The sequence below is a fragment of the Ursus americanus genome, chromosome 23 (assembly GCF_024610735.1).
Source record: "Ursus americanus isolate L20-20 chromosome 23, mUrsAme1.1.p, whole genome shotgun sequence".
Lineage (NCBI taxonomy): Eukaryota > Metazoa > Chordata > Mammalia > Carnivora > Ursidae > Ursus > Ursus americanus.
The window spans coordinates 22,219,079-22,239,258 of NC_142149.1; the positions used below are offsets into that span (position 1 = coordinate 22,219,079).

Sequence of the window (20,180 nt, forward strand, 5' to 3'; positions counted from 1 at the left end):
GTGGGCTGGGGAGGGGTCTGACCCCGTGCTCCCCTGCCCCCGAGCTCTGATTCTGTGGGGCAACTGAGGAGAGAGCCGGAAAGGGGGGGGGCGACAGGGAGTCACCCTGGTTGGCCTTTTCTGGAGCCTGGGGAGGAAGGGGATGGGGGCTCCGCGTCCAGACTTCTGTCTGCAGTCCTGGAGTTGGGAGCGCTGGGTGGAGCAGACAGCCAGAGAGGAGGCTGGACTGGGCTGACTGACGGGCAGGAAGGTTGTCTTGGAGGCCAAAGCAGTGGTGGGGAGGAAGGGGGGGACAGTCTTGGGGACTGACTGTTCTGGGCCTGGAGTTCCGTCCCGCCTGGAGTTGGGACTCCTGGGGTGGCCCCTCGGTGACATGGCCCCTTGGGAGCTTCAGTAAGCTGGATCTGCTGTGCCCCCAGCCCCTGTAAGAGCAGAAGCCAGAACTCCTGGGGCCTTTTGCCTCCTCCCTACCTGCCCCCCCGCCCCGCAAAAGACTCGCTGTGTGACTTTGAGCTAGAGGATGCCTCGGTTTCTCTCCTGCCATCAGAAAGGCTTACAGAGGAGTCAGGGTGCCTGCTTCTGGACCAGGGCCTGCCTCTTTCTAGCTGGGATGGGAAGCTTCCCTTGTAAACCTCTCCCAGATCCTTGGGTTCCTGGATGCACCTCTCCATCCAAGTATGACTTTCTTGTCTGTAGGAAAGTTCTTTCTTGGGACAAGCCTTCTGCCTCCAGTCCCACATTGGCGAGATACCTTGATGGCCGCGGAGACCCAGGCCTTGTCCACTCCAGGAGAAGCGGAGGAGGGGAGGGTGGGACATCCCATCCACAGTATTTCAGTCAGGCCTGGGGGGGGGGGTCCCTGCTCCCACACCTGTCTTGCTCCGTCCCCCTTTCCAGGAGATGCTGGGTGTGGTTGGGAAAGGGGAAGAGTGTCCCCACTCCTTTTGTCACAGCAGGCAACCAGGACACATTGGTGCACCTGCCCCCTGATGTCACCTCCAGTTCTGACTTGCTTTTGCCTTTTCTCAGCTTCAGAGTCCCTCTGGGAGCAGAGTTCTGATTGGAATAAGGGAGACTTGCAGATGGAGATCTGGCCCTCACCCTCAGGGAGCCCCTCTCCGTGGGGTCCTTCCGTGTGCTCTGGCTTGGGAGGAGGTGACAGGGGCATTTGTGATCTGGAGGGGGTGAAAGGATGGTTACACTTAAGTAGGAGGGGCACAGTCAGTTGGGAAGGGGGTTTAGAGAAGGGGAGAGCAGATAGGCAGGCCTGGTTAGGAAAGGCTTCCTGGAGGAAGAGGTACCTAAACTAGGCTTAGAAGGGTGAAAAGGGTCTGAATGGGCATCAAGGAAAAGAATGATGTTTTAGAAGCTGGGATGATGGGAGGTGAGCATAGTCCTGAGTCGGGTTGGGGACAGGTACAGCGACCCACCTGGCTGGTGCTGAAGGCTCAGGGCGGGAGGCAGAGGGAGATGTGGGGGCAGACTGGAGAAGTGGGGCCAGATGGTGGTGGCTAGGAGCGCTGTGGTTGTTTCTGGATGGTGGGCAAAGAGGGGCTGGAGGCAGGGGAAAGAGAGGAGGAAGAGTGTGTTAGGGAGGACGAAGCGAAAGGGATGGGGAGCTGGAGGGAAGACTGAGCAAGGCTTGTTTGCTGCTTGGACCCAGGAGCTGAAGACAGAAAACCTGGGTAGCAGGGAGATGTTGGTGCCTTGGGAAGAAATAAGAGGGTGGGAGGGAAATGTCTGGAGGATAGGAGACAGGAATTGGGAGGTGAGTTTGCAGAGCAGAGAGAGCATTCACGAGGATGTCCATTAGGCACACCATAGGTACCGTCCAGGACTCTGAAGGGACAACAGCTTCAGGAGGAGCTGGAACGTGCTGATCGAGGCAGAATGGCAGTGGGACCCAGGGCATAAGCATGGCCACCAGGGCAGCATGGAGTCTGAGAGGGGCGAGGGCCATGACAGTGGGAAGGAGGAGCCAGGAACGTTCTCTTCATCATGAGGAAGAGGAGAAAGGCCCCCCAGGAGGACCACCTGCCCTTCAGAAATCCGTGGGGGGTGAGGGGGAGAGAGAGAAACAGCCATCAGGACTGGCTGGGATCTGTGGGTGCAGAGGGTATCCCTTGGCTCTCGTGGTGTGGTGAGGTAATGGCCGGTTTCAGGGGTTGTGGACATTGGAGGTGGCGAGAGAGCACAACCTGGGGTGCAAGATGGGTCTGGGGGTTCAGCCATAGAAAGATGAAGACAGCGGGGGTGACAGCCTCAAGGGGCAGCGGGCCTGAGAGGGCAGGTGTGGGTGCATTGGAGGGCCTCAGGCGTGTCTGGCACGCTCGCCAGCAAACACTTAGTAGACCAGTCAAATCACAGCAACTCGCTCACAAATTCATTCCTTTGCTCACTCACTCATTCGTTCCCTCCGGTAGAATGTGAATGGGCCGGACCTACAGTCAGGTCCTTGGCGGGGGAGGACCCGGCGCCTAAGGGTGGTGGCTGCTGGGTGAACGGCAGTAGAATGAATGAAGAGGAATGAATTTGGGAATGCCGAGGGGGGAGAGCGCTGTGGGGAAAAGGTCCTGGGGGAATCAGGAGGTGATGGGTTTCAAACCTCAGGTGTGGTGTGGCCCAGGGCTGGGAGATGGCAGGGAAGAAGGCGGTGCTGTCAGTGCAGAGGCACATGGGGGTGAGGACCCCTGCGGAATGGTTCCCCATCTCTGTGAGGTAGGAAGTGACATCTTCAGTGCGGAGGGAATAAAGAGCTGGAGGCATGGACAGGTGAGGAGCGGCTCCCTGGCAGAGTATACAGTCAAGAAAAAGTATCTGATGGAGGAGGCCTTCCCCTGGGCTCAGGAAGCCCCCATTCGGACAGAAGAGAAACATCCAGAAACAGACCAGGGGCTCTAGTTAGAGACCCAGCCTCGGGAAGGGACTAGCCAGTGTCGCAGGTCCCTCTGGGCTGTGAGCTCTGTGCCAAAGCTTGTCCCAGGAACGTCCCTCCCCGCCCCGTCACAGTCCTCCAGCGGCTTCTGCCCGCTCCCCCTAATGGGGTGTCCCCCCCTTCGCACACACAGGTTGGCGGCTGGACCGTGGACCCTGTGTGCCTCCTCAGCTCCCTCTGCTCCCACCTCCATGGCGACTCCGCCCCCTCCGGGGCTGGCCAGCCGGCCCAGGTGAGTCACCCACCGCTCCCATGCCCCCCAAACCCCTGGCGGAGTTTGGCTTTGAGGAAGACTTTTTTTTTTGGAGGGGGGATATCTAGGATTTTAATTTTGCATCCCTTTCTCTTATGTTGGAGCCCCTGTGGAGTCAGGAGACTCCCATGCCCTGTACTCTCCCTGACTGTCTACTTCCTACCACTACCTCCCCAAAGGCTTGGCTTTGGGGAAGGAATTTTTTGAGGGGGAATACTCAGGTTTTGAAAAAAAAAATTTGGATTCTTTTCTCCTTTAAACAGGAGTACCTGCCCCACCCTCATCCCATCGGTTTTCAGGAGACTCTTATGCTCTGTTCTCCAATCCCACCCCCACCGCAGACCACCTCACTCCCATATCCCCCCGCCCCCCACGCTACCTTTCCATCTCTGAGTGGACCCAGCCTTCCCCTGAGGTCTTACCACCAGGAAGTTCTTCACAATGTCTGTCACCCTTCTTAGTATGTTCAAGGCTTAGTTTCCATTTTTTAAGAGGTCTTTGGCATCTAGCCATTTGCTCTGAACTTGTTCCCTGATTCCTCATCAAGCCTCAGTTTCCCCTGATGGGAAGGTGGATCTCAGCTTAGACAGGGGCACACTTAGGCAGGGCTTGGGCTCCCAGCTCAGGCCTGGACATTGCCATGGGAGGAAAATAGCCATCTGGGGCCCCAGCAGGGAGGAAGGGCCAAGGAGTCTGAGTTGCAGCCGGGGAGGGGGCACACCCTCAGGGGGGCCTTGGCTTGGGGGCGTTTAGCTGTAGGAGGCAGAGGAGACATAGAAACGTAGAAACGGGGAACCCAAGGGGGGCAGGGGTACTGACTTCACTTCCTCACACACCCTGCTGCCCCTGGGGACAGGCAGCAAGGCTTGACTTTTTCAAGGAGAATTAGAAGGAAAGATGTGACAGCCGAGGAGAGGACAAGGCTCCAGAGCACGGACGGAGGGTTTAGCGGAGTGTAACTCAAGTCTGGCAACAGATTGGCGTGTTTGGCATCCCCCACGGGGCATTCTGCCCACTTCCCTTCCTGGCTTTCGGCCCCATCTTGACTGAACTTCAGGGAACAAAGATGTGTCTGCCCCTTGAGGCTGGATGGCAAATGGGACAGACTTGTCCTGAGTGGTTAAGTGCACGTGGAGACCAAAACAGGGCTGGGACAGGAATGGTGATGGGGCGGCGGACAGGTGTGGTGGGTCTGGGGCAGATGGAGGTCCTCTCCAGATGACATCTTGGCACTAGTTATGGTTGGGGTGACAGAAAGGCTTGAGGATGAGCTTGGTGAGCTCAGGTCACGGGGCTCTAGGCCTGTCTGCATGTGGGATTTGCTCTGATGGAGGAAATTCCATCCGAGTTTGATGGATGACCCTAGGGCTTTGTGATTACAGAGGAAAGCGGCCATTCATAGGATCTTGTCATCACTGGATGCTCGGTGCTTATCACACTTCTCCATGGCTCAGTCTGAGGCTCCTTTAGGGCAAGTGCAGGATCAGAGAGAGTCAGCCAATGCCAGAGTTGCACAGCAGAGCAGGATCAGAGGCCATAAGGGAAGCTCAGGCATCCTAGGCCTCGGGAATTGAGTCACAGGAGAGCTGAGGAGGGCAGCCGTGCTCCCTGAGACCCTGATGGGGAGAGGCCATGATCTCGAGGGTGACAGGTCCGGAGACAGGACACCCTCCTCCCTCCAACCTTAGGTCAGACCTTTGGGAGTGCGAGGCTGAAGAGGACCCTGGGAGAGGACCAGAGGCTAGACTCCAAGCCGCAGCCCCTCCCCCGCTTCCACTAGGCTGCCTAACCTCCCTCCCTCCTTCTGCAACCCGAGTCCCGGGCGGCGGGCCGGCGTATCGGGTGACCGCGGCGACGCAGCCACCAGCCTCCGCCGATCCTCGGCGGGGCTGCGCCGGCGGGGCCGCGCCGGGGGAGGGGGCCGGAGAGAGGATGTGCTCGGCGGCGCGCCGCGCAGCGCCAGGTGGAGTCGCGGTTACCGGGGCGACCGGGGCCCGGGCCGGCTCGGCGGCGGCGGCTCTCGCACTGCAGCAAAGGGCACCGGCGGCGGCGGTGGCTGCGGAGGCGGCCGGGGGAGGGGAGAGCCCGGGCGGGTGGGAGTAAGGGGCCGCCCTCCCTCCCCCGCCCGACGCGGGACCTGGGGCTGGGGGCCCCGCTCATACACCTGTGGCCGCAGGTAAGGAGGAGCGGCTGCGGGGGCCCGGGGCCGCCGCCTGGGGTTCCGCGGGCGGCGGGGCACGGAGATGGAGGCCAGCTCCGCGGCTCCGAGGGGCGGTCGGGGGGTGGGAGGCGCGCAGGCCGTTGCGGTTCTCGGTCCCCGAGAAACGCCCCCTCCCCTCCCCCACCGCGTTCACCGCCTTCCGCGTGTGCCGGCCCCCCCAAATGCGGCTGGCGCCCCCTCCCCCAATCTCGGAAAGTCATGACCTTCCTGGGGTGCGCCCTTGCCCCCGGCGCCGCACAGGTCCCGCAGCGCCACCCCCCCTTTGCATCGGGGAGGGGTAGGAGGTGAGGGTGTCGCTGGACACCCCTGGGGGGAAGGTCGTGCATGTGCGTTGTGGTGGGAGGCTGGCCACGCGGGGGGCACGTTAGGTAGCCCCAGCCTGGGGGACGGCTGTTTATGTGGACGCGTGTTCACAGGAGTTGAGAGGTGGGTGTGTGCACCGGTGCACGCGGAGCCAGGGGATTCAGGAGCCGGAGGTGTGACCCATTTGGTTGTTCTCCCTCCCTGGAGGATGCGTCGTCGGGGCTCGAGGTCAAGGAGGGGTCACGCCGCTCACCTAGCCTATCGGGGACAGAGGAGGGGAGAGACCTCCGCTGGCTGCGCTCGGATTCGGGGCGGGGGGGGGGGCACGGCCCCGCCCCTCCCAGGGCTCCGCGGGGAGAAAAGGATCAGCTGCAGGGGGAGGGAAGAACCCCACGGAGGGCGCTTAGGGTGGGGAAGGGCGGGGGTTAACTCCTCAGCCCCTGAGGGAAGAAGCTATTTCCTCTTCTTACCAGGGAGTTTGAGGACTCCCTGGCCTTGCTTTCTTGGGTCTCCCGGAAGCTCCCCCTCCCTCATTTCTGAAAGCCTGGTCCTTAGAGAGTGAATGGTTGGCCTTCCAATGGAATCCTTTAGAACACCTCTCATTTTGCCCCCTGCTCCTGTAAGAGTCTTTCCTCCAAGTGATTACCCTTGGCAAGGGTTCTCCCACTCAAACCTTTTTTCCACCTTCTCACAGTCCTCTAGGAAGGGGAGACCCCTCCCTGAGTCTGGGGGAGGGTGTTGGAAGTGTTTGCTGGGGGTGAGGGGCCAGACCTCTCTTGGGCCCTTCCTGCCCTTTGCCTTCCTTCCAGGGGGTTTCTGGTGCTGGGAAACTCCCAGGGAAAAGGCCCAGAAGGCTGAGCGGCGCTGGGTGCCAGGAGATGGCGGGAGCGGTGCCAGACAGGAGTACTCAGACACATCCCCCTCCTCCTATGGGCTCGTCCTATTTTCTTTGCATTCATTCATGGTCAAATATTTGTGGAGGGCCTACCACATACCCAGGCATTTTGTTAGGTACACAGGAGGTATAGACAACCAGGGAAAGGGTGAGGAGGTCGGATGGGGAGAGCCTCATCTTAGCAAACCGGGAGGAGCCCTCTGCTCTCAGTGACCCAAGGCTGTCCCTTGGGTTTAACACCCTGGAAAGAGACAGAGACAGAGGACGGAAGGCATTCCTAATGACTTCTCCCCGCTGTTGTCTCCCCCTCTCCCCCAAGGACACGGAGTTGCCAGGAGACTATGTGTCTTATTCCTGGTGGGGCTAACATAAAAGAGGATCTTTCCTCCCACCTTCCAGAGAGGCCGGAGGGGCTAGGGTCTACTGAGGGTGCTCTTCGGGCCAGAGCCCGAAGTCTCAGAAGTCTGCTCTCAGCCTCAGCCCAAGTTTGCCAAGCACGAACGAGCAACTCTTCCACTGTTACCCTCTAGGGGGATTTGCCTGGCTTTCCTGTGGCACTGAGGCTACCCAGGCCTCTCCCCTGTCCCCAGCTAGTGACCCCTCCCTTCCGGAGCTCACCGCCCCATGAACGTGCCCAGCCTCGGGGGTCTGAGGCAGGCCCAGGCTCAGGGCACAGCTAGTGTGGCTGTGGCCAGGCCCCAGAGGCCCCTGAGTCAGATGTGTTGACATTGGGGGCTGGGTGGGGGTGGGGGATCTTCCGCTTTTTGAATCAGGAGTTAAACCTCACGCCTGATGTCTGGGGTATCATGGGCATGGGACAGTCGCTGTCACGGAGGTGGCCAGAGGGACTATGACCTGGCTAGTGGGGGGAAGGAGGGATGAGTCTCTCTGTGTGCATACCGTGTGGGTACTGTTTTGTGTATGCCTGCGGCTGGGGTGTGTGTGTGTGTACATATGAGTGAATGGTATCCACGTCTGTGTTTCTGTGACTGGGGGAGACTGGGGGGGTGTGAGTGGTACTTGCGTTCCTGCGAGAGGAGCGGAGTGTACGTGAGCCAATGAGGGTCTGGGGGGGGATGTGTGTGTGTGAGCCACGCTGGTCTCTATATGAACATCTCTGTCTCTGGGTTTCCGGGGTTGTTTCCGACCATGGAGGCCTTCTCTCCCAGGTCTTGTGTCCCTTTGTGAGTGTGTTTTTGTTGCTCTGGGTGGTATCTCCGGCGATGTCCTTATCTGAGGCTGAGAGTCTGTGCTTGGCTCGGCGTGGGGCCTGCGCATTCGGGCCCTGTGCGTAGCCTGAGTGTGCACTGCGTAATGGTGGTGGAAGGTGAGGGACGGCGGCCTTCTCTGCAGAGCCGTCCATCACTGCCGGGGCTGCAGACACGGCTCTCGTCATAAACGTTCCTGTGCCCTCTGCCTGGCTCTGTCTGCCCCTGGCGTGTCCACTCCCTCTGCTACCCCTCCCCTGCCCAAGGCCACGGGCAGCTGTGGCTAGGGCCTGCTACTCCAGCCTCTTGCCTCCCCTCCCCTCGGCATCTGTGGGCATCCCCTGGCACCCAGGGGGGTGGCATGTGTCCATAGATTGTTCTAGGCATTGGCTGGGGTGCAGACATTGCTGTCGCCTTCACTTGCCTGACATGTGACTATCTTTTGTGTCTCTTGGAGCCAATGTTTGGGGGGGGGGCGTGGAGAGGTGGGAATTGTAGCTCAGATGGGGCTGGCCCTAGTGAGTGAACCTCTTCATCCCAACCCAAGCCTGTCATCATCCCCGCCCTAAAGGTTTAACTCCAGTAAAGCCTCCATCCCAGCAGGGCCCCTCGGCTCAGCCCCCGGCCGGCTCCTCTCTGCCGTGAAAGCCTTTAGGCGGCACAGGGTACCCCTCTGTGATGTCCCTCCCCTTGCAGGGACCCTCGGTGTCCCTCTTCTCTGCCAGTGCCTCTGAGGCCTGGGAATTTTGTCTGCTTGTGCCAGGCACCCCAGTGCCAGGCCATCTGTGGCCTCTGTCTTCCTGCTGAGGCATTGGTCAGCAGGGCGCCCTCAGCTTTGCCAAGAACCAGCCCGGCCTCTGGGCCTCCTTCCTCGTCCTTAGCCATCTGCAAGGGCCTTCTGGTCTCTAGGGAAGACAGGGTGACCCTAGGTTAGTGTGAATGAGGAGGAACCTGAGGTCCCCTACTCTAGGGGTACAAGGAGTCTCCCTCTCTAACTATCTGGCTCTAGGACATTGCCCACACTCCCAGTCTCTACAACACCCCCCACCCCCAGCCCGCTTGCTTCCCATGGCTCCCCATTCATTGCCCAGTACTGTGAAGTGACTGGTACCTGTCCACTTGGCTCTGTTCATTCTGGGCCATTGTGGTACACAGGCCTCCCTGCCCTGGCCTTGGCTGCCAGCTTCCCTCTTCCACCCCCTCCCACATCAACCCCCCCGGACTCCAGTTCTGACCCCACTGTGCTTGATTCAGATACTTTCTGCCTGTCCGCCTCATTAAGTCTACATCGAAGCCCACCCAGCTGGCCCCAGCCCCCCTTTGCGCCCCAATCTGCTACTTTCCCAGACCCGGCACCCCAGCCAGACTGGACTAGCGACTATTCCCTCAACACGCTCTCTGCCTGCCTGCCCCTGGGCACTCACCCATACTGACCCTCTGCTCAGCTCACCTTTCCTCCCAATCTCCAGCTGCTCATTTTTCAAGCCCAGCTCAAATGTCACCTCTTCCGGGAAGTTTCCCCTGGCCCATCACAACCAGACGCCACTTCTCTGACCCCGCAGCTCTGCTTCATCTCTGCCAGTGTCTCGTGGGTTCCCTATATCATGGTCTTCAGCACCTTTCCTACCTGTGATTCTCTGAGTTACTGTGACTAGAATGCGTGGCTTGTGAACATCTGGAATGGCTATCCCTTGTCCCCGCCAGCGAGCTTGGAGCCTGCCCAGGGCTGGCCTGCGTCTCAGTGGAGGACGGGATGTACCAGGAGTGGCTTCCTTGCTGTTCCTGGGAGGGCAGAGGGCCCTCCTCTCAGGGCTGAGTGCTGAGCTCAGAGGGTCTCTAACCCGCCTCCGCCCCTGCTTTCCCCTCCCAGCCCCCCACGTAACCATGTCTTCTCTTATTTCCATCAGCAGCCAAACTACTGGAGTTTCAAGGTCAGTGCGTGTGCTTCTGCTTCCGTGACAGCTGCATGTGCCCTCCTGCCCCCGGCCCTCCCTGCACATGCTTTGCACAGGGGTGTGCGTCTGCACGGGACCTTCTGGTGTGGGTGGCGGGCTTGGGGGCTGCAGGCTGTGGCTGCTGCTTGGAGAGAGTCTGGGCTCGCCTGCCAGGGTCTCGTGGATCCAGAGTGGGAGTTTAGGCTTTCCCACGCTGGGAGGGGCATTCTGGAACGAGGGAGGCTGCCTGACATTTACCCCCACCTGAGACACTGCTGGCTCGGAGGCAGGGACCTGAATCCCGTGATCTGGTTGAGGGCCCTCTTCTCTGAACTCAGCCTTCATCTGCCACGGAGGTCTTGTGACCCTGATGGGCCCCTCATCCCTTTCTTACTGGGCACGGGGTGGGGGGGAGGTGGTCAGTGCCTGGCAAGAGACTCACAGCCCTGCACTCCAAAGCCGTTGCCCAAGTGGGGGGCTAAGCTCAGGGATGAGCGCCTTCCTGCCTCCCCTGGCCAGTTTGGACTAGCCACAGCTGGAGAGCTCTCTGCCCCCTCCAAGGGCATCCTGCTGAGTCCTGGGGGAGAACCGTCAGGGACCTCCTCCACCGTCTCTGGCCCCCGGGCCCAGAACCGAGCCAAATCAGGCTGCCGCTTGTGTCCCAGAATCTCCAGCCCTCCGACTCCCAGGCATCGTGACGGGGTGGGAGGCATTCGTCCCTATCGCCCCAGGTGTCGTCTTGCTCCAGGTGTCATATCTGCAAGCACGCTCCCAGAGAGAAGTCCTTGCATCAGAGAAATCACAGAATCATAGACTCATGATGTCAGGCACACAACCTTTTTGGAGGAAGCAGTAGAATGTAATGCTTCAGTGCATGGGCCTGAGAGCCTGGTGGTGAACTCCAGTCCGCTACTAACTAGCTGGGGGACCTGGGGCAAATTGCATAAGCCCCTGGGCCTCAGTTTCTCCTCTGTGAAGTGGAACAACAATATCTGCATCATAGAGTTGTTGTAAAGATAGAAGAGAGGTACTGCACGTCCTGGCTCACAACAAGCCTTACCTGGTAGCTTACCTCAGTAGCTGTTCGAGTCCCAGCCACTGACTTGATTCCCAAATCAGAATCACCTTGGGAACTTGTCAGAAGTCTTGAACCTCAGGCCCAACCCCCAGAGATTTGGATTCAGTGAATGTGGGGTCCTGGAAAGAATGTTTTTAAAAGCTCCCTAGTGATTCTGTCCCATGCTATGGACCACCTTTGGGAACCTCAGATCCTCGCCTGACTGTCCCCACTCATGGTTCCCTCTGCCTGATCTCTGGCCACGAGTCATGGGCTCCTTGCTGGAATACCTCTGGGGCCAGGCGTGCCCCACCTCCCACAGCAGCCCCCTCCTAGCTTTGGAGAGCTCTGCTTGAATTACCGTTTTAGTCCCTGCCATCTCCCTCACAGACAGGAAGTCCTGGATGTCTCACTTTTTTCTGCCCTGTTGACTCAACCCAGGACTGGAGAGAAGTGCTAATGGGCTTTCTCTCTTCTCAAGAGGGTTTTCTACAAAGGCTGTGAGAATGGCAAGTTGCGCAGAGGGCCAGGATGGAGAGCGAAACTAGCAGGGCAGGGAATGTGGGCATCTCTTCTCCCCGGGGTGGCCTGGACAGGGTCTTGCCTTCTCTGCAGTCAGCAGCCCCGAGGATCCCTGCCCCCACACCATTCTGGCCCCTGTTTCTGCACCTCACTTGTGTCCCCCAGTACGGTGGCCACCCCCTTCATTCCCGGCTAGCTGCCTCATTCTGCCAGAATCCTGTGCCCCTCACCCACATCAGCCTGGCAACCACTGGCGTTCCGGTTGCCTGGCAACCTCATTGACCACCACACCAGACCTGCTTCCCCACGCCGCTCCAGGGCTGAAGGTGAGAGGCTGGTGCTGGTGCTAGAGCTCAGCCACAGGGTCCAAAGTCTGGGCACAGGCATCCCCCAAGTGGGCCTCGTTCCTACGCCGTCTCCCTCATCCCCAGACCCATACCCACTCACTGGTCAAGGCATTGTGCTTGAGACTGGATGCCCCCTGAGGTCTCCGAATCTGGCCTTCCGCACCCCCAAGCCTTCAAGACCACACTGGGGACAGCTGGGCACATCGCCCATCAGAGGAAGATGCTCTCTCGTTTCCAGAGTGCTAATCCAATTGGAACATTAAATTGAGCTAATATGAAGATGGAGATTAATTAGGGGTTAATCAGGATTTGGGGAAGGAGGGAGCTAAGGAGAATAAATGATTCCTTTATAGAGATACTTTCACTTTTTTAAATTATAGAACTGATATATTCTGATTGTGCAAAATTCACCCAGCAGAGAAATGTATAAAAGAGAAAGCTCTGTCTCAACCCCGACTTAACCAATGTTAATAATGGTTTTCAGTGATTTGTTGTTAAAAATAGGCAACTTGTTTTATAGAAAAGTACAATTGGGCAACATTATTTTTTTTCTTGGAAAAAAAATATATAATCCATATATGTATCCATGGTACATAACATGGAAGGTACATAACACAGATCCTACTTGTTATCTTCTCCCCTGAATAAAAGAGTTTCTGACAGCACCCAGGTTTAAGGGCAGGGGCTGGGGCAGGATGGCAGGAACTGTGGCCCTGAGTGACAGCCCCAGCTTTCAGCCAAAAGTAGGCTCTTCTATAACTGAAATCATGGCAACCCCTCCCTCAAGGAGAGATCGACTGAGCTGTCCCTGGGGCAGGGAACAGTCACTGGACGACACCCTTCCCTAGCCCCAGCGGGATACCAGCCCCAGCTATAGCTTCAGGGCAAGGGGCTGCCACACTAGGTCCTGGGGGAGGCTGTTCCCAGAGGCCAACCGGGCTGGCGGGCGGCGTGGCAGCATGTGCCTTGCAGGGAGGGGCTGAGGTCAGGCACATGCACTGTGTGTGCACGTGAATTGCATGTAGTAGGCAGAGTCTGTATGAAACTAGCTTCGGGATGATTCTCCCAAGCACCCAAGTCAAGGACATTGTGCTCCTCTCCCAGCTACCTCCCAGAGCTGGGATCCTGGGGCCCCTGGTTCTCTTTGCTTCCTCCCTGGGCCCTGCTTCCTGCCCCCACCCAACCCTCTGAACTCCAGGAAGGATAAATTCGCCGCTCACAAACCCGCCGCTTAATTAATGTCTGGAACTAATGCCCCAATTTGCTCAACGATTCTGCTGCTCACCTCAGTGACAAATTTGTGTTGTTGTTGTTCTTTGGAAGCTTAAAATAGCAGGCGTGCCCTGGCTCCCGCTCAGATGGTTTCTTGTCTGGCTTCCCAGGGTGCCTGAGTCCTTTGCCCACTGCTTACCTGCTGAGTGTCCCAGGGAGGCCAAGGCCCTAAGGGGGTGGGGAACTCTCCTGTAGCCACACAGCGAGTCTGGAATGCAGGAGACCCTTGTGTGTGTGTGTGTGTGTGTGTGTGTGTGTGTGTGTGTGTGTGCCTGTGTGTGTCACTGGCTGGCAGGGGCTCCCTGGGCCCTGGATGGGGGAAATGCGCGGAGCAAAGGGGCTCATGTTTGATTCCTCTCATCCTGCCCTGCCCCTGCAGACCCGCAGCTCGCGCCACACTCAGGGAGCCCAGCCGGGGCTGGCAGACCAGGCAGCCAAGCTGTCATACGCCTCGGCTGAGTCGCTGGAGACCATGTCGGAGGCGGAGCTGCCCCTGGGCTTCAGTAGGATGAACCGCTTCCGACAGAGCCTGCCCCTCTCCCGTTCTGCCAGCCAGACCAAGCTGCGCTCGCCAGGTACTGCTCGCCCGGCCCACCCCCCTCCTGGCCGCTAGCTCCTCCCTCTGCTCTGCTCACCCTGGAACCCTCTTCACCCCCTTCACCGCTCCAGCTCTCCTCAACCAAACCCCTGGTTCCCTTCGCCACGTTCCCACCTCCCTGCCCCTCAGCAGTCTCCTCCCTCTGGGCCTCTCCCTCCTCAGCTTCTCTCCCACCCCTCCCCTTCCTCACCAGCCCCTGCCCTATCCTTTTCTCTCCCAGCCTCCTCTCTCCTTCACCCCTTTCAGCAGCCCTCCTTTCCTTCATCCCCCTCTTGCTCATCTCTCTCCCCCTCAGCAACGACTCCCTGTTTCTGCCATACCTGCTCCCGCCCCCAATTCCATTTCCTCGTCCAGGCTCCTACCTGCCTGGGGTTGAGGCGCCGTGAGGGGACGGCAGCATGAGGAGCGCCTGGGTGCACCTGCACTCCGGGGCCGCGTCGGGCCTCAGACCCTGCCTCTGCGGGACCAGCGCGGCTCCTGAAGGCCCCCCTCGCTCTCCCGGCCGGCGTGGCGGTGGCGGTGGCGGTGGCGGCAGCGGCTCTGACAGCGAATGTGGCATGTCCTTCGCAGGGGTGCTGTTCCTGCAGTTCGGGGAGGAGACCCGGCGCGTGCACATCACGCACGAGGTCAGCAGCCTGGACACGCTGCACGCACTCATCGCGCACATGTTCCCGCAGAAGCTCACCATGGGCATGCTTAAGTCGCCCAACACCGCCATCCTCATCAAAGACGAGGCCCGCAACGTCTTCTACGAGCTGGAGGACGTCCGGTGGGCGTGGCCCCGGGGGAGGAGGGGTGGGCTTCCCCAGGCTCCTCCTCTGAGGGGGCTCGACTCCGCGGGCCTTTCCCTTCCCAGCGCCTTCCTGACCCAACCTCAGCCCTTCTCCTCTCCTTCCTCGGCCGTCCCCTCTAAGTCATCCAGCCCTGCTGGCTCGTTTTGGCTTGAGCTAACCTGGCAACAGCGCATGAGCCCGGCGAGGTGGTTGGGGTGGAGGCTGCGGCGTGTGTGTTGGTGGCAGGCAATCTGAGGCACTGAGCAAGAAGCTGGAAAGAGGTTGGGGCTCTTGGCCCCTCTTGCCACCCCCCCTTCCCTCTTCCTGTAGTAGCTACCGCTCCTTATCGCAGGGCTGAAGGATGGTGACCCGTTGCACCTTCCCCTTCCCCTCAGGGACATCCAGGACCGAAGTATTATCAAGATCTATAGGAAGGAGCCTCTTTACGCTGCTTTCCCTGGCTCACACCTTACCAACGGGGACCTCCGGGTATGGCTGGGGATCCCCAGGGAGTTGGGGAGGCTGGGCAGATAGGGTCCAGGAGCACAGAGTCTAGTTACTTATCAACAGGGATCAGGGCCAGTTTTTGGAGTAGGTAACATAGAGGCTGAAGCAGAGGGTGGCTCCCACTAATTGTGGTCATGGATGGGTTCTTCCCCTCATCTGCCGTGTCCCCCTCCCCTCCATTCAGGATTTTTCCAACAGGCCTCTAGGTATTGTAGGAGGCCTCTATCAGGAACCACTGCTTCCCTTCTTGCTTCCCCAACCCTCACCGCAGGGTGGGCCGCGGGTTGCCCTTCTAATGTCTCTCCATCTGCCACTTCTTCTGTGCTGGGAGCCCCTGATGGGAAAGGGGCCGAAATGCAGCAGGAGCGAGGGAAGGCAGAGAACAGAAGGGACTTCCTAAGGGTCAGGGGGAAGGTGTTGTCTCCTTAAGCAAGGCGCAAGGGATCCCCTTTGTGACCAACCTTGTGGGGTTCGGGGACTGTCTTCTGCGCAGAGAGAGATGGTGTATGCCTCGCGGGAGTCGTCGCCTACACGGCGTCTCAACAACCTGTCGCCGGCGCCGCACTTGGCCTCCAGCTCTCCGCCCCCGGGGCTGCCGTCGGGGCTGCCGTCCGGGCTCCCGTCGGGGCTCCCGTCGGGGCTGCAGTCAGGCTCGCCATCGCGCTCGCGCCTCTCCTACGCCGGGGGGCGCCCGCCCTCCTACGCGGGCAGCCCGGTGCACCACGCGGCGGAGCGGCTGGGGGGTGCCCCAGCCGCCCAGGGCGTTAGCCCCAGCCCCAGCGCCATCCTGGAGCGGCGCGACGTGAAGCCGGACGAGGACCTGGCAGGCAAGGCGGGCGGCATGGTGCTGGTGAAGGGCGAGGGCCTCTACGCCGACCCCTACGGGTTGCTCCACGAGGGCCGCCTGAGCCTGGCCGCGGCCGCCGGCGACCCGTTCGCCTACCCGGGCGCCAGCGGCCTCTACAAGCGGGGCTCGGTGCGCTCGCTCAGCACCTATTCGGCCGCGGCGTTGCAGTCCGACCTGGAGGACTCGCTGTACAAGGCGGCGGGCGGTGGCCCGCTCTACGGCGACGGCTACGGCTTCCGACTGCCGCCCTCGTCGCCGCAGAAGCTGGCCGATGTGGCGGCACCCCCCGGAGGCCCCCAGCCTCCGCACAGCCCCTACTCGGGGCCGCCCAGCCGCGGCTCGCCCGTGCGCCAATCTTTCCGCAAAGACTCGGGCTCCTCGTCGGTCTTCGCAGAGAGCCCCGGAGGCAAGACCCGCAGCACGGGGGGCTCCTCGACGGCCGGAGCTCCCCCTCCCGAGCTCTTCCCCGGGCCTGGGGAGCGCCCGCTTGTTGGGTTTGGTCCGCCGGTGCCAGCCAAGGACACGGAGACCAGGTGAGAGCCGCTCGCGAGGCCTCAGGGCACTTGGGGGTGGGGTGGAGAGAGGGGATGCGGCAGTTTGTGGCAGGATTGTGTCCTGGACTGTGAGGCCCCAGAGTCCTTTGTAGACCCCGGAGTAGACTTGAGGGTTCGCCGGAATAATTTGGATGTGGCATGGAGGGCACTGGAGAGATGGACATGCCATTTTCCTTCCTTCTGCAAGAGCTGGGGGTTAGATGAAAAGGCCCCAGACAAGGTCTCTGGAAACCTGGGTTTGCATCCGTTCCCTGAGCCTCAGTTTCCCCAACTAAAATGGAGGCTGAACCAGCAATCTAGTGCCTTTCCTGCTCAGGCAGAGTTTTGCCGCCACGAGAGCTGTCCAGCACGCGGTCGGCTGAAGTCCACTGGGGAGGGGGTGCTGCTAAGAAATAGGGATGGGGAGAGAGGCACATTCCGGTAGGTAGCCTCCAAGCTGGGGAACCCTTGCCCCATTATTCAGCTCCATCCTAAGGGTGCAGGGCTGGAGGAGGTAACCAGAGCATTGACCTGTCCCCTTCTGTCCTCAGGCAGTGCTGCTGAGAGATGAGGAGAAACAATTCACATTCACACAGCTGTCTTGTGGCTTGTGTGCCGGGCACTGCACTGGGCACTGTGGATGCCAAGTTGGGCAAACCTGGTTCCTGCCTTGTCTAGTGGGGGTGACACATTAAAAAATACTTGCCCTTCCCTTGGGAGGGTATATAGGTGGTCTGGGAGGAGGGACTCCTTAAATCTGCTGGGGCTCTGGGATGGCTTCAGGGAGGAGGTAGGGAGGAGGGCATTCCAGGAAAGGGGAAAACATGTACAGAGGCACAGAGAGGCCTGGGTGGGGCCCATTAGGGAGCCAGTAGTGAGAGATGGGGCTGGCAAGGGAGGGGATGACTATCCCCCAATGTTAGGTGGGGGACTGTGGGCTTGAACCTTTGGCACTGGGGCCCTTTGAATTGTCTGTGTGCTGGTGGCTGGGGAGGGAATGATATTTCCTCTAATTATCAATCTGAAGAATGAGGGGCTGGGCAAGAGGGACCCTCAAGCCTAGAGAAGGGGTTGCTTAAAGCCACCGTCCTCTCCAGAGAGCGCATGGAGGCCATGGAGAAGCAGATTGCCAGCCTCACGGGCCTGGTACAGAGCGCCCTACTACGAGGCTCCGAGCCTGAGACCCCCAGGTAAGGTCTTTCAACACCACTGCCAGGGCTTATGGTTGGGGCAAGAGGAAGGGAAAGTGGGCAGCAGCAGCGCTGGGCCCAGCTCTGCCAATGTCTCAGTGTGTGACTCTGGGTGACCCCTTTTCCTTCTCTGGGACTCCATCCCAACATCAGGGGACTGGAGGAGATTATGTTAAAGTCTCACACAGCTTTGACGGTCTGGGATCAGCCTGGACCCTCTGATGACCATCTTTTCCCTGTGCCACAGTGAGAAGATAGAAGGCTCCAATGGAGCAGGCACCCCCTCAGCACGTGAGTGGCCCCTTGCCCCTCCCCCACAGGTACTTGCCCTCTCCGAGCCTGAGATTCTGAATCAGTAAAGTGGGAATTAAACCATCAGCTACGTCACTGGGCTTCAGTGGCTCAATGAGCAGTCACCTTAACCCAAGATGGCTTTGCCCTGGTGCTTTGCTCCCCACAGAAGGTCTGACCCACTAGTTGGGGCAGGGAGTCAGAGCCACGTGCTTCTCTGGCTACTGTGAGGAACAGGGGTGGGAAGGACCTTGTCCTGGACCCTTGCAGGCTCAAGGTTTGTTGCCTTTCTCCCATCCTCCTGGTCCCTCTCTGTAGCCTGTGGGTCAGGCAGCCGGAGCAGCGGCGCCACCCCAGTGTCCGGCCCTCCCCCGCCCTCAGCCGGTAGCACTCCTGCGGGACAGCCCACGGCCATCAGCCGTTTGCAGATGCAGCTGCACCTGCGTGGCCTGCAGAACAGCACCAGTGACCTGCGCAGCCAACTTCAGCAATTGCGAAAGCTCCAGGTATTGCCAGCTCCGGGGCCTCGCCCCGGCCCCGCCCCCTCAAGCCCCTCCCCCACAGGCCCCAACCACTCGCGCAGAAAACCCTTCCCACAAGCCTTGCCCGATCCCCTACGCCCTCACCCGAGTCCATTGCGGTTCACTGGGCCCCTCTGCGATCTCTTTCTCCCCTTACCCTTCCTCGAGCTCCCGCTCGCTCGCTGAATCTCTGCTCCCTCGCCAAGCCCCACTGCTCGCCCTTGTTCCCCTCACTGCGCCCTCCTTCCCCTTGCCTGAATACTCACCGTTCTCCTGGAACCCCAGTCCACCCCACTGAGGCCCCTTCCCCTGTTAGTATCCCTCAGGACAGTCCCAATTCCTTCGTGCCCAGCATTCTTTCTCCCCTCCACTCCCTTGGGCGGAAGCCCTCCCCCTAGATCCCCTCCGCTACCCCTTCCCGAGTCCGCACAGTCTTCACCGCCCTGCCCCGCCTAGCAGATGGTCCCACCAGTCAGGAGCCTGGCATCGCTGTGCCCGCTCCTCGAGAGGGCCTTGGGGCCCATCAGGTGAGAATAATGAGCAGAGACAGGCTGGAGAGGGGGCAGAGAGTTGCCATCTGGGCAACGGATAAGATCTCACCCACCCCCGTCATTGCCCCAACTCGGCCTTAGAACTGGGTTCGAGCGTTAAGTTAATCTTGCTCTAGCCACGGAAGCCCTATCAAACTCCAGGGCTCGAGACTTTCATCGAAGCCACAGCCATACAGCCGCACAGTCGGCACGGCCCTACACAGGGCTACCTCTTGCCCCCCAAATATACCCATCCCGTTCTCCTGCCTCTATATTTCCCCAGCCCGTAACCTTGTTCTCCGCCCCCTACCATTACAGCCCTTCGCTGCTGCTCACGGCCACTGCCACGCAGCCGCACGTTCTGCATGCCTTAATCTAGCACTTCTCCCTCCACTACCCGCGTGCGGTTCTCCTCCTGCCTCTATTCTTCCCCAGGATTTAGCCCTGGGCCTCTGCTTTCTCCAATCCCGCCCTTTAACTGCTGCTCACGGCCGCAGCCGAGCAGCCGCTTCTTCTGTGAAGCCCGCCCAGCATCAGGCTGTCCTCTGCCCGCCTCCTCCCGGCTCTTCCCCTGCTGAGCACCTCCATCCCCTCCCACCCGGGTCCATTGGTCCCTCTGCGTCCCGCAGCTACAGAACCTGGAGTCGCTGCGCGCGCTGCTGAAGGGCACAGAGGCGGAGCTGAGCATGCGCGTGTCGGAGGCGGCGCGGCGGCAGGAGGACCCGCTGCAGCGGCAGCGCACCCTGGTGGAGGAGGAGCGGCTGCGCTACCTCAACGACGAGGAGCTCATTACCCAGCAGCTCAAGTGAGGCTGGGCTCCCTGGCGGAGGAGGGAGGGCTGGGGGTGCGGCCTCGGCGCGCAGCCTGGTTTCCCGGGGAGGCCAAGCTGCCTTCCTCCTGAATTACAGGTGACGTTGGTCTGGTCTGAAGCCTGATTTCCTTCTCCTCTGTGGCCTGATTTCTTTGTGACCCACAAACCTTTGCCCATCTGGCACAATTCCTGATTTCCTTTCTTTTTCTTTTCTTTTTTTTCTCTTTTCTTTTTCTTTCTTTCTTTCTCTTTCTTTCTTCTTTCTTTCTTTCTTTCTTTCTTTCTTTCTTTCTTTCTTTCTTTCTTTCTTTCTTTCTTTCTTTCTTTCTTTCTTTCTTTCTTTCTTTCTTTCTTTCTTTCTTTCTTTTCTTTTCCTGGCTTGATGCCCTGCTTTTGCTGTTTTTGCTTCCTCATGGTCCACAGTCTGGCTTCCCCCTGACCTGCGGCCTTCCTTTCATGTGGCCAGCTGCAGGGTTCTTCTCTGTCTGCTTTCTTTCTGGCTTGTGACCTGTACAAAGTGACCCTTGGGTAGCCACAACTGTCACCACTCCAAGTCCCTGACCTCTGAGACCAGGTCTCGCTAAGGAAAACCTTCCTCCCGTCCTGGTGCTGCTGAAACGAGGCTCTAGCTT

The 20,180-nt window shown here is 59.7% G+C and overlaps 1 protein-coding gene across 1 annotated transcript in view; it reads left to right on the top strand.

The window, feature by feature from the left end:
* SRCIN1 (SRC kinase signaling inhibitor 1) overlaps positions 1 to 20,180 on the top strand; it is a 67,130-nt gene that overhangs the window by 24,542 nt on the left and 22,408 nt on the right. The window contains exons 4-13 of the mRNA XM_087854456.1: positions 3,069 to 3,167; positions 9,723 to 9,746; positions 13,327 to 13,522; positions 14,116 to 14,314; positions 14,714 to 14,807; positions 15,319 to 16,205; positions 17,303 to 17,395; positions 17,643 to 17,686; positions 18,005 to 18,192; positions 19,367 to 19,542. Of these exons, the coding sequence (XP_087710582.1) occupies positions 3,069 to 3,167; positions 9,723 to 9,746; positions 13,327 to 13,522; positions 14,116 to 14,314; positions 14,714 to 14,807; positions 15,319 to 16,205; positions 17,303 to 17,395; positions 17,643 to 17,686; positions 18,005 to 18,192; positions 19,367 to 19,542 (2,000 nt within the window). The remainder of the gene's footprint in view (positions 1 to 3,068; positions 3,168 to 9,722; positions 9,747 to 13,326; positions 13,523 to 14,115; positions 14,315 to 14,713; positions 14,808 to 15,318; positions 16,206 to 17,302; positions 17,396 to 17,642; positions 17,687 to 18,004; positions 18,193 to 19,366; positions 19,543 to 20,180) is intronic.